Raw genomic sequence first — 13494 nt, 5'->3', positions numbered from 1 at the left:
ACTGCCCATACCCCGCCAGTGCTTATCCAAATCACTGAATGTCTCGGAGAAACCAATGGCTTTGTAGATATGCAGCAAATTTTTCTCCAGAATACATGCCTATGAATAAACCACCAGTAATTAGCAGGGACTTGCATGAATATGGAGCCATCGTGGCACCTGACACATACCAACACTCACATGTAGGCTCAGCATTTTGCGAGGTTGAATCCAATCAATTTTGATTTGGATGAGGGAACCAGGGTATCATGGGGGAGGTTTAAAATGAGTTTGGAACTGGGAATTCACATGTCAGTCAATGCCTGAGTGTGGATTCAGGTGCCTGAAATGAAACTCCAAGAAAAAAATAAAATAAAATAAAATAAAATAAAATAAAATAAAATAAAATAAAATAAAATAAAATAAAATAAAATAAAATAAAATAAAATCTCTGATTATTGCTCAAGTCTGAAGGGAAATGTTCTCTACCTCCAGACCTGGCATTTCAGTGCTTCAGACCAGGGGCTGTCTCCAACATCACGATCAAACCAGTTCTCAGTCTTGGTCACAGGCTTTTGGTGGTACTTGAACACCACGAAGACAGCATGTCCATCTGTGATCCAACTACATCAAGAGCCTCTCCAATCGGTCCAGTTCGGCCACGTCCATGCTACTAAAATCAGAACAGATGACCACATGCCTGGCCCTTACTGGGTGCCAAAGCAGGCCCCAGAAATGTTTGGGAAGTGGCTGTAGGTCAGCCAACGCCCCTGCTCACAGAAAACTGTGCGCAGCATTAGGTCCACGGTATTGCTCTGTTTGGGACTGGGGAGAGGACATGAAGTTGGACAGTGACGCACAGTCCTATGTTAGTGACGCAAAAGCTGTCTGAAAGCATCTTCAGCCCACATCACACCTAAGGATGGGAAAGACCCCTTTGTACTTTAAGCCATGCTCCAATGCAGGAGAAGAAGTCTGGGCTCCGTGTGTCTCCAAGGAGCTCAGCGCTTTTTCCAACTGAATTTCAGGTGGGGAGGTGCAGAAGACTTCCCTCTGACTTCTGCCAGAGCCCAGTGCCATGCACCCCAGCATGGACCCAGGCATCAAACACCCCCAGCCCCTTCCCCCAAATAAAGAGATGCAGAACCAGAGCCATGCTTTCAGCCACAAGCAATCCTTCGCCCTCCAAAATTGCCTAAACACCAAAGGAGTCAATTAGAGTCTCTGTCATAATTAAACAAGGAAGTGGCAGCAAGAGTCTGTGCAAGAGCCTGGGAGCAAGCAGAGAGAAAATGTTCCTGCAGTCCCCCAGGAAGGCTTCCCCGCACCCTCCTGGTGCTCCTGGGAGCAGGAATAAATGGAGGGGGGAGAAGGAAAACTGTTCTCGTTAAACTGAGCCACACTCAGTTCTGATTTCACACGGGTGTGTTTAAATGTGCGTGGAAAGACTTTGATGTCCTGTGGTTACAGGGGACTGGCATCCCCTCCTGGGGCTAAGGGCATCCCATCCCAGAGGTAAGGGCATCCCCTCCCGGGGGTAAGGGCATCCCCTCCCGGGGGTAAGGGCATCCCCTCCCGGGGGTAAGGGCATCCCCTCCCGGGGGTAAGGGCATCCCCTCCCGGGGGCAACTTCCAACGGGTTTCCAGTGCAGCAGTGTGAATGAAGGGGAGAGGAAGGCTCCCTGAAAAGGCACATATAATTCAGGAAGTAATTGCCTCAGAGACACTAGAAAGATGGTGGGATTGAAAAAAAAAAAAAAAAACAAAAACAAGAGGCTGTTCAAAATGAGGGGGGGAAAAAAAGAAAGCTACAGTTCAGCCCTTGATTTTTCTTTTATAGCAGCAGGAGAGGGAAGAGTTAAACCTCAAATCAGGAAGCAAAAAGTTAAAGTAAAAGGGAAAAAAAAGCACACCACAAGCACATCTCTTAAATTTCCCATTGCAGCCCAAGGCCTATCCCATTAAAAAAAAAAAAAAAAAAAAGAAAGAAAAGAAAAACAGAGAAAAGAAAGAGAAGCAATTTTGCTTATCCTTTTCTCACACACCTAGCAGCCACTTTTTTATTATTATTTATTTATTTACCTCACCCTCTCAGAGCAAGGCCCTTATTTTCTCATTTAGTCCAACAGAGATTGTCCTCCTGGAATGACCTTTTTTTTCTTTCTCTCTCTCCTCCTCTCCTTCTTCCTCCCCCCACCTCCTCGCTGCCTCCAGGCCATTGCCCTCGTGCCAGTAACTAGATAACACACTCTATCAGAGATTTTTTAAAAAATCATTGCAAAGGCACTAGGGCTGATAGTGGCATCAATCCTAGCCTGACACGGGCTCGGGTCAACCATTTATCTCTTCACATTGCCTGTGGTTACTGTGGAGGCCATCTTGGTTCTCTACATCTTAAAAACCTTGCAGATGGTACCTCTCTCTGCTCTGATAGCATCCGCACCCCAAGACTGGCTTTGTGCTTTTATTTTTATTAGATTATTGTGGACTCCTCCACTTCCTTTCTGTGAGGCTTGCAAATCTTGGTTGGTTTCATTGCATTCCACACTCCCTTCTGAAAATAACACTGTGACCAAGCTAGCAGGTTAAGAAATAGGGAACGTGGAGATGCAACGGTGGGCTTGCTGGGCTGTTAAATGTGCATATTTATGAAAAATACACATATAGTATTTTAGAAGAATTTCATCTAGTCCTGCTCCTGACATCCCATCCTGTGTAACGTGGTTATTTTGGGCTATTTGCACTGCCAAAGCACCCAGGAGACCTACTCAAAGCCCAAGACACCATAACCTCAGGTGCTGTCAGGGTGCTCCCTAATAACCTGTAGTCAAAGGGAACTATTCCCCAGCCTCTGCAAGATGTGATCGCTACGGCCGAATAAAGGGAGCTGAGGTTTTACAGTATCTAAAGGGACACAAGGGAATGAAATATCATATTTTATTATAATTCTCCCTCAAGTTGAGAAGAGGGGAGCTGCAAACAAACTACATATCAAGCTGGAATCCGCTTTGTTGCTTCCCCTGCAAACTCTTCCGGGCCAAGGTAACAAGGGTGAGGAGGAAACATTGCTCTGGAGCACCCTTTAGCATCCATCTCCACAATCCAGCGACACGGGGCAGGCAGCACTACTTACCTTGCACCAAGGGGGAGGAAGCACAAACCTGATGGCCCCATCTCTACCAGCACACGGTGCCAGGGCTCATCTGCAGGCTCCTGCTCGTACCAGAATGCATCCATCCTCGCAGGCAGTGCGTTTCATCCATACCCTGCTTAACCAGTCTCAAATTGGTGTAGTGGTTTTACTCACGGACATTGCAGCAAAGGGGAGCACTGGAGAAGGCAGAGAGGGGATCGTTTGCCCTTTCTGGAACCTTTTGATGCTCCAGGACAAAAAATACAGCATAGGAGAAGGAGGGCAGGTGGAGGTGGACAGCCAAAGAACACCAAAGGGACAGAGTGTAGGAATGAGAGTATGCTGGGATTGTACCGATCTCAGAAGGCAAAGGGAAAAAAGCTTGAAAGACAATACTTCACCTTCACCCTTAGGCACTGGTGCTTTACTGAAGTAACTGGATTTTTTTAAATTTTTTTTTTTAAACAAAAGATAAAGATATCTGACCATAAACTTGGGGCCCCTACACATCTACAAGCAAGGGCAACCAACTATGAGCACTTCACCCCCAAAAATTCACCCATCAAACATCCACGCAAGTGAGGATGGCACTAAAAACGAGAGTGAAAGAGCATCGCGCATCTACCGCGCAGAGCACAAAGAGCCTGCTGGCCCTGCAAGGGAGAGTCACCTCCCATCACTTGTAACCCTCACAGACGGACAACACGGTCAAGAGATTCAACATCAGTCCTGCTGTTAAAAATTAAGTAACAGCCCTTTATGTCCAGAGTGCTCTGTGCTTCCAGAGAGCCTTGATGCTCCCTAGAAAGTTGTCTAGGATTTGCCACCTATATAAAGTACCAAATATCACCAACGGGCAAAATTAGCTCATCTCCTTCCTCACACCCAAATGCTGTGGCATCCAGAGAGAGGGTAAATAGGGAAAATAAGGGCAAAAAAAAGAAGGAAAGAGTGATTCTAAGATCTACAGAGGAATCCAAGAGATTTGGAGAGCTAGTCCTGATTACATTAAGTGGAAGTTGAACAGCAAGGGTCTCTTAGGTGACTGTGCATATCTCAGACGCAGCCTTTGTGGGGTTTTTTTCCCTCTTTTTTTTTTTTTTCTGAGAAGTGAAGAAAGCAGTTATCCCAGTATCAATCACCTTGCTAAGAATTCACAGATCCTCAATACTCTAAGCTACTTCTTAAATCTCAAGACCTTCCCTTAATGCCCTATTTAAAAACAAACTAAAGGCAGCGCAGCGTACCCAGGCAGAGCCATAATCCAGGATGGCATTTTTATCTAGCAAGTTATTTTTTATTAGCCTTCTATTTCTTAATAGAGACCCCTGGAGGGTTGGGTTAGAGAGAATTCACTAGTATACCAGTTCAGCTTCCCTACAACTGACTAATATACATGGCATCTGCCCTCTGACGAACATTATATCACCCATCTGGGCCAGAGGAGAGGGGGGGGAGTCGGAGCAGGGAAACACTGCTCAGACAGCATGCTTGCACGGTGATTAGGTCTGGTCCAGTGATCCGGAATAATAATCTAAAGGCTCACTAAGCATAATGGGTTCAGAGACATCCGAGCCTGGTCAAACCTTCCCATGAGCATCCTTTACATGTGTTATCAGTGTGTTTTGCATGTCTCATCAGTGTCACGGTAGCTGACATCTCATTATGCAGCCAAGGTGGAAGTGGACAGGTACTGAGTGAGCATTAGAACTTTTCTTTTCCCTTTTATTATTTAATTCATATCTTCCCATTATCCAGTGTATCGTGAAACTGTGAACTAATTAAGTCCTGTGGGATATACAATCAGTGCTGGATTTTTTTTCCCTTTTCTTCCCCTCCCTCTCATTTCGGTAGGCTAAATTGCATTATATACCAATATAAAAATACTACTACAACTCTTCCTTAGAGTTAGATAATAACGGAGCAAGTCACAAACGCTAATGATGCCAAATGCAACAGTGGGGTAGAGGCCTGCTGCTTACTTCGTGTGACCTAATTAAGTCATACGGGGTAAAATATTTAAAACACAAAGTGAGGCAAGAGCCTAAATCAGTTCTTTAGAAATCTATAAAAGCTATTCTCTGGGGGATGATTGGGCACAGACCAGACCCCAGGAAGAGGCCAAGTTGGCAAACTCAAATTTTATGAAGTCTGCCATGCAAGTCATAGATCTCCAGCCAGCAACTTGAAAATCCCTAAAATTTTGGTGGTCCTCTAGATTCAAAGCTGACCCCAGCTCAGACAGTAACCATGCAAACATCTCTGAGACCAGATTTGAAGGGTCAAAACTTAAGTGATGGTTATTGCATCACCTCCCAGAAAATACAGCTGCTTTCCTTGGCTGAGGATCCTGCCCAAATGTTTTCAAAGGGGTTCAACCTGGACCATAAATTCAAGTGGCTGACTCAAGGGAGTAGCAAGCACAATATGAATAGGACAAACAGCTTTTTCAAAAAATAATCTAATTTTGAATGGTAGCTACAGCCCATTTTTCAAGCAAAGTTATGCTGAAATCAGAGGTGGAAGAGCTCTCTTCCCTGAAGCATTAAGCTTAGCCACTTCACGCAGATCATACAAAAATTAAGGTATCTAGAGTTAAGGTCTTAATTTTCATTAAAATACATCTTTATATGTATTTATCAGGGGGAAAAAGGAGTTAAAGAAATGGGAGAAAAAAACGCACCTGTGAGGAGTTGGTATCCAGATACAATGATCTTCTAGTACGTGGAGTTTCTGTATGTCTAAGACAATAAAAGAAGTTCAAAGGACAGCCACCTCATTAACTCACTGAGAAAGAGTGCTTGTGGTGTTTGCTAATCTCATTAGATAATTTTGGTGTCCCCAATTTACGCGTGCACTTGCAATTCAAACAAACAGTGAGAGAAAACCGTGGGAATTTGTATAATATATTCTGGGTACGACCAGAAGAATGGAGGAATGGGTCTGGCAAAATGTTGTTATTCAAAACCCAAACTAGCATGGCTAAGGTCTGATTCCTAGATGAGTTACAATAGCCATTTAATGCGATTTTTAGTAAAGCTGACACACAGATCTAGGGTGAATTTACCGTCTGGATACTGTTCTGCACAGTCAGGCAAGAGGCAAAATGGACTATTTCCAGTGCAAGGTTCCTGCTGGTCAAACAAGGCAGATCGGACTGATGGACATGTCTCTGCCACTCACTGTACACCAGGATGCTTATATATGGATTCCTCTTCAGCGTCACGAGGTTGTGTCTGTGAGCTATTGGTAACAGAGCTGCTAAAAGCATCATAGAAACACAGACCATGGAAGTCCACCTTGTCACTGGAGTTTGGTTTCCTGCTACTGGAGGTATCATATCACCCAGCCTCTCCCATGCACCCACCACGATCCCTCCCGGGCATCTCTAGAGCCTTCTGTCCAGCATTGTCCCACCAGGAGATTGCTGCAAAACCTTCTCACATTCACAGACTGCATTCACCTCATTTCCTCTTCCTTTTTATTTTAAGAATTATGGACAGGTCCCATTAAGTGTCTTATAAAGAGTGAAGAAAAGAATGACTTCACTCTAAAGCTTGTATCCATTAGACTCGAGTTCCCAGAAACAACCTTTTAAGGTTGGTTTTTTTGTATTTTCTGCTCTGAAACAAGGTTGTTCTCTTTTCCTGCCAATGCCCATTCATTCCATGCTCTTCACAAGCCTCTGCCACCCTGGAGCTAATCCTGCTCCATCATCATCTAATCATCTTTACCTCAACCCTCCCAGAAAGCCCAGCTGTGCTAAGACACCGCCGCATTACCCGCCTGCCTGGGCATCGTTCAGCTGGCAGAAGAGTAAGCAGAAAACAAAACACAGAGCAGTGTAGCTATGCTGAAAACAGCTACGGGTCAGGCCCATTTTTTATGAAGTGCTTTGAGATCCTTGTATGAGAGTGCAATAGAAGTGCCAAATATTATTATAAAGAGATGCAGTCCCATTACTTGTACACAGAGTTGCACTGCCTGCTAATAGCACCATTATCCTAAGGCACGTGGTGCTATTAATGCATTTCACTGCTTGGTGCTGAACCTGGGGACCATTATTTCCACTGGAAAGGTAAGGCCAGTTCACATGACATGATTTAAACCTCTACAGTGAAGCATGCATATGCCGCACCAGGTCGTAAATCTTAACGGGATGCTGTCAGCTAGAAAGGGACCAAAATTGAAACCATTTATCTGAGCTCCTCACCAATCCACCTCAGCTCACCCAGGCCGGTTTTGGGAAGAGGGATAAAATGATTCCAAATGCCCGCTGGGTTCATTAAGCGGCAGCAAATCCCAGATCTGAAAGCGCTGCTGGTTTTGTCCTGCTCTCCCGGAATGAACTCGTTCATTCAGGACACTTAGGACTTCCTCAATTTTCCCCGCGCTAAGCAGAGATACCCTAGCAGGGACAAACCTCACTACTTCTTCCTATTCTCGCTCCTACCTGAGTCAAAAGACAACCTGTCATCATCTCATTACCGAGACTACAGGACCTGTAAGCTGTTCAGATCACAGCCAACAGTAAGTAATAGCTCCTCCATGCCGCAGCCCAGGCTTTAGGGCAGTAGAGATGCCCTTATCACATTTGGGAGGGAAAATATGAACGAAAGGAGTAGTTACCAGCTGATCTGGTGCTTGCCTGAGCGCTTCCCTTTGCTGGCCTCCTGCAGTTGCCAACTAGTAATATATTTTTACTTGGTTTTCTTCTTAACTGGGCATCTTTCTGGTAGCATAACTAGCAAGGCTGACTAGCAAAAGAACACTAATAGGTAAAAGGCTAAATGAGACATTCCTTTACAGACCAAGGACAGACTTAAAACAACAGAACGAAAGAAAGCAATTGCATTTTAGGATACTCGGCTGCAATAGTAACATGTAAAGCAGATTTTCAGGGTAAATAGTCAAAGACTCTTGGCTTAGTAAAAGATCTAGAATGTGAAGCTAGAAACCACACCAAAATTACTCTGCCAGGACGCTGCAGCTATTTGTGGGGTGGGGTGGTGGGAATTTCATTGCATATAGTAGAGTTAAAAATTACCATGGTAGCTTTAATACCAATCCTGAGCAAACAAACTTCAGTTTCCTAGGTCTCAACCATACTAAGATGAATGCACGATAATTTGGTTTAAATAAAAAACAATATTTGTTCTGATAAGTCAGGTGTGTATCTCTTCCCACCTGCACTGTCCTGTACGGGGCAGGTCTCCACCACTTCTCAGAAACTGCTCAGTGTAGTAAAGGACGGTGACAAAACAATATTTGATGTTCACCAAATATCCAGCCCCTCTGATTTCCTTCTCACAGGTGACACAACCCAGTACTTCAGCTCAGCACCCCCAAAAACTCTGTAAAACCCCGAAGACTCTAAAAGGACGTTTCAGGTTTGCAATGAACATTTTTAGAAACAGAGCCTTACGATGATGTTAGTTCAGAGTCATAGTTCTTGTGATGAACATGCTGTGGATGTCTTTCTTCTTGCTATACCCACACACAGCACTGGGAAGACTGACCCATTTTACTTCAGATGCTGAAGAGGAGCAAAACCCAAAAATAACCAGAGCTGCACAAATGCTGAATGCTAAATCTCTGCCAGAGAGCTGAAACTCTGTATCTCATGGCTAAGATTTCTGCTGTTCCCTTTTAGAACAGAATTTGCCTTTATATAAAAAGGAGAGTGTTAAAAAAGATATACACTGCCCAGAAAATAACGAAAAGCTCATTTATGTCTCATAAAATACATGATTAACCATAGTTAACCATTAATTCAGCTGCACTGCATTAGAACTGCTATTCAAAGTTGGAAAGCATTTAATATTATATATTGCTGCTGCTCAGCCTAAATTGTTTTTTTTTTTTTTTTGCCCCCTTTAAATGTACACAATATTACAAATTTAATTTTAAGCTGTTTGAATCAGTCTGTAAAAAAGATTTGATTATACCTGAGTGTTCTGGCCCCAGTTTTTCCATATCTCAGTAATCTTGGCGGTAATTGGCTGATTAGCTCCCTCACACTCCATCTCTGCCTCAGTTTCCATGGTAATGTTACAGGAGCTATTATAGATGAGAACTTCATCTCTTTCCACTTTAGGGCTGAAACGAGAAGGGAGGTTAAATGGGGTGTCATCAATCTTAATGAAATGCAATTATTTTTACTCTTATTAATCATTGCAAGCCATTAGCTTGTGGCAACTCCTGGCCACCATTTGTCAAACTTTGCAAATTTCTGTAATTTTGTTTCCATTCTTTTATTGTTTATTTGTTTTTTCCCCCCTTTATCTGAACACACTTAGGATGAAAATACATGCAGTAAATATCTCTCAGTGATGCCTTTCTGCTTCCCCAAACTATTACAAATAGTAGCATAGCAAATGCCATTCTAGGACCAAAGCAGGAAGATAAGTGCAGACAACAGCTCGGAAACCAGCAGTGTTAGGATCAAAGATGGACTCCTGCACGGAGTAGGGTTTGTTCGTGTCTCCCCCCTCCCCACCTTACTCACACTTAGCAATAGGGAATGAATAACTTGCAACTCCCCTAGGGCAAGTGAAGAAATTGGAAAAACCACACAACTGGCTAACTGGTCCCTAATTCCAACTGTGAAAAAATGAGCTCATTTAGGGGTTCCAATTCCTGCTACCCAGCTGATTGCAATGATGCTTTGTTGCTAGCATTGGAACATTAACTTAGTAAATTAATTAAACTTACTTAACAGCCCAGACTAAGCAGATTCGATATATGTGCCAGTTACACTAACAGACATTTGCTCTAAAGCCTCCCCTTGCACAGGGGAAAGAAGGAATAGAAAAGGTGGTGGGGAAGAAACATATTTTTCCCTTGGTCTTGCTGCTGACAGATGCTGACTTTGGTAGCATTTAGTTATGGGGAGCTACAGGATCCAACATCCCTCAAAAGGAGGGGAAAACTTCCCGATTTACTTCTATCAGGCTTTGGATCAGGCCAGGATAATCGAATGTCACTTTTCATTCCTTCCCCGGCCACTTCTCCTTCTTCCTCCTCTCCCCGCCCCGCCATCAAATACACGCCTGCAACTTTAGGAAAGAGAGCAGAAAGGAGATAAGTTATAGCAACAGCAACATAGCTCAGAAATTATACCACTTTTCTGAATAGCTAAGAAAGGACAGAGTGCACAAAAAAGAAGATCCAATAGGTAGGAACGGGATTTTCAGAGGGCTTCAGGTTCCTGAAAGCCCCATCTAACAGGATTTTCTAAAGTGCCCAAGTTAGGAGCATAAGTTTTACCAAAATTGACCCAATTGGAAAGCCAATACTCAAAGCTTTCTCAGGAGTGTGATAATCAGGATGATTTGATGAACCTGAAGTTTTCACACCATGCTGGACGTGGCAGCTCACCGAACAAAGAGTTGCTCTGACAGTGCATTTAGGGGGTGTTTGTTTTGTTGCCCTTTTTCAGGGTTAAAGTGTTAAAGGAAGCAGCCACATTAGAAACTACAAAAAAAAAAAAAAAAAAAGCCTTCTGCAAGTAGCTGAACCTTTTTAACACTGAATTTTTATTTCTATATTTAAATGAACCTCTCCCTCTGCTGTATCAATAATCAAAAGCCAGCCGTAGGGAACTACTCTCGCTTTTGATAGCAACACTTTGAGAACTGCTCTTGTCCTGTACAATAATTCAATGGCTATCTCTCAAGATTGCATAGTACTTTTTAATGCTACGAGAAAAAGCTGCATCTTTTAAATAACCAACTGGTTTAGAGGCAGAAGGGCGTTGTTGTTGGCTAGATGCAGAGCATGGGCCCAATTTGCCAGGCGCTGAATTCAATACGAGGACCTCAGAGCGGTTGTTCACGTCATTTTACAAAAAGTTAACAAGCTTTGCTTGTAGGCAAAGAGCCAAATCCTCCCTGCCCTCTAGTAACTGCATCCTGAAAGTTGGATGCTGGAAAACTGTTCATAAATTGCAGTGTTTAAAGGAAATGCAAGAAAAGAAGGGGTGACTCGTTAAAGGGAATTCAGGGATGTATCTTGGTACCAGTTTCATTAATGGCAAGACTTGTGCCTATTCTAAGGAATATTCATTTGCCACTATGTGTTCATGGAGTATACGCTTTAGTACAGATTAGATTAGGAGAAGATTTACTCAAACCACCGTAAAACTAGTAAGAAACAACAGGAGAGATTTAATGTGCGGTTAAGCTACGAATGATTTCAGTAGTTTTGTCCCCATCTCGGGACAAAAATCTTAAGTCTTGAACATTTTCACAGAACACAAATCCATATATTTTTATTATTGTTGTTATTAGTTGCTATTATTAATTACAACAATCAATGTGTATTATTTCAGGAATTCCCAAAATAGTTCTTTTCTAGTTTGAACATTTTAATTTTCTAACACTTTGCTACAAATTCCATTAATATTTTGAAATTAAACACTTTTCTGAACTGAAATTTGAAAAAAATGTTTTTAAAAGCACTGAAATAGGTAATTTGGATGACTTTAAACTCTCTCTTCCTCTACTTCTCCCCAGATTTTTCAGATCAGGAAATTCATCTGAAATCAAACAATTTTCTTTGCCCCTGCTCCCCTTCAGCAAGACCCAGTTTAGAAATAGATTAATCAGAAAAAAATCATCAGTACTCTGGAAAACTCCTCAGCCCAAGTTTTAATTCCTAACTACTAGACAAGCATGAGCACAATAGGGGGGAAAGTTAATGACAATAACAAAGAGGTTGAAGAAGTTGGAAGAATGGGAAGATAGTAAGTAAGAAAAAGGTGATTGATTTGATTCAGAAGCATCTCCCTTATAGGATTCCCTGAAGGAATAATAAACCCTGTCTCTGGGACATTCACAATTAAATTGGGGGGGAAACCCCCCCCCCCCAAAAAAAAAAAAAAAAAAGAAAAAAACAAACACCAAACAAACAAAAAAACCCCAAACCAGTGAAAACCAATAAGGAAGCAGTCAGCAAATGGTCTGCGTGACTTTTCTACTCACAGGATGAGCACAGGCACAGACCTCTCTCCCTGCTCACCCTGTAGAGACCAGGACGGAGCAGCTACAGCAGAATTATAGCAGCCCAAACCAAGAAAAGGGGCAAGAAGAAAAACAACGATAGGAACAGACTCATTGCAGGTGCATTTTTATCAGTAAAGAGCTGAGCACAATTTTGATACCCAGGGAACAGGAAGCAAAAAAAGAACAGAGAGAAAGATATTGGGGTACCCTGTTCCTCTCAAGTTTGTAGGTTACCTGGTTTGGGGCTACACTGATGTGAATAAAAGGAAAGCAAAGCTCAGCTCGACAAGGCAAGGCTCCTGGAGTCGCTTGTTTTGAAACATATCATTCTGGGAGCAATAGAACTAATGAAATTAGTTTAATTCCAGGATTTCTTTTTCCCTTTCTACTTCTCCCTACTTTTTGTCTCCCCCAATAAAACTGTCCTCTCCATCTCCTAGGTAATGTCATAGGACATTACCAATGCACAATGTGACTTTGGACATACCAGTTGGCCAGTTGTATGTATCTGCTGTCTGGCCTGCAGTTTGCTGGCAAACAACTGATTAGGGCAGAATTCTGCCTTCCTCTCCCTCGACAGGAAACTTATTTCTTTTTGCCTGACACAGATTTTCTCAAAACTGACAAGAATTTCATAATTCTTAAGACATCCATCCCTTATGAAACCCAGCTCAAATTAATCACAGCTCAAAAGCTGGTGGGGAGAAAATGACAGACTGACAGGCAGATGCTGTAACTATGTAAACCTTTTTTCTTTAAACTTTTATTTTTATTTTTTTTTAAAAACACATTAAAAAAATTTTGCAACTCATGTGTTGCTGTCTTTGTTCAGTAAACGCCAGTTGGTTTTCTTCCCTCAACACAGAGCATCCAGAACTCCCTCTGGTGACTCACAACACCAGCTGTCACCTAAGGACCAGATAAGGATGAGGACCAAATCTCTGCAACTCTTGTTAAAATACCTGGACTGTAGCATCCTGCACCAGCCGGGAATGGGTTCACCTTGTGCAGGAAATCATGGGCAATGCATTGCAGCAATATTCTAATTCTCTATTTGTTTCATGTCTTTTGGAAAGTTTTGTTCATCTGTTTATTCCTTACTTCAGACCTCCCTCTTAGTCCTAGGAGTAAATGCTTTGCAGGTGTAAATCCCCACTGCTCCATTAAAGACAATGATACCAATTTATATTCCTGGGCAACTTGGCTTTGGATTTGCAAAGCCTGACCCTTGAGTAAGCACCCGAGTACAATTGCTAAGTAAATATTGCACAGCCTGTTGAATTTTCTCTGCGACTTTTTACTCATGAAACTGCTTGGAGAGAGGAAGAGGGGAAAAAAAAAGGAGAAAAAAAAAAAAAAGACTTCTGCTTTTCATAA

The 13494-nt window shown here is 42.6% G+C and overlaps 1 protein-coding gene across 13 annotated transcripts in view; it reads right to left on the bottom strand.

Annotated features, from left to right (window-relative positions):
• Positions 1-13494, bottom strand: part of PKHD1 (PKHD1 ciliary IPT domain containing fibrocystin/polyductin) — a 270672-nt gene that overhangs the window by 197566 nt on the left and 59612 nt on the right. For all 13 annotated transcript variants that reach the window (XR_008576501.1, XR_008576500.1, XM_054821415.1 and 10 more), the window contains one exon: positions 9061-9211. Coding sequence is in view for 11 of the 13 variants with exons in the window: in XM_054821415.1 (XP_054677390.1) it covers positions 9061-9211 (151 nt within the window). In the remaining 2 variants the exon portion in view is untranslated. The remainder of the gene's footprint in view (positions 1-9060; positions 9212-13494) is intronic.

This window comes from Grus americana, chromosome 3, assembly GCF_028858705.1.
Source record: "Grus americana isolate bGruAme1 chromosome 3, bGruAme1.mat, whole genome shotgun sequence".
In the NCBI taxonomy this organism is placed as follows: Eukaryota; Metazoa; Chordata; class Aves; order Gruiformes; family Gruidae; genus Grus; species Grus americana.
The sequence above is the reverse complement of the archived record's forward strand: the minus strand, read 5'-3'. Positions and strand labels throughout refer to the sequence as shown.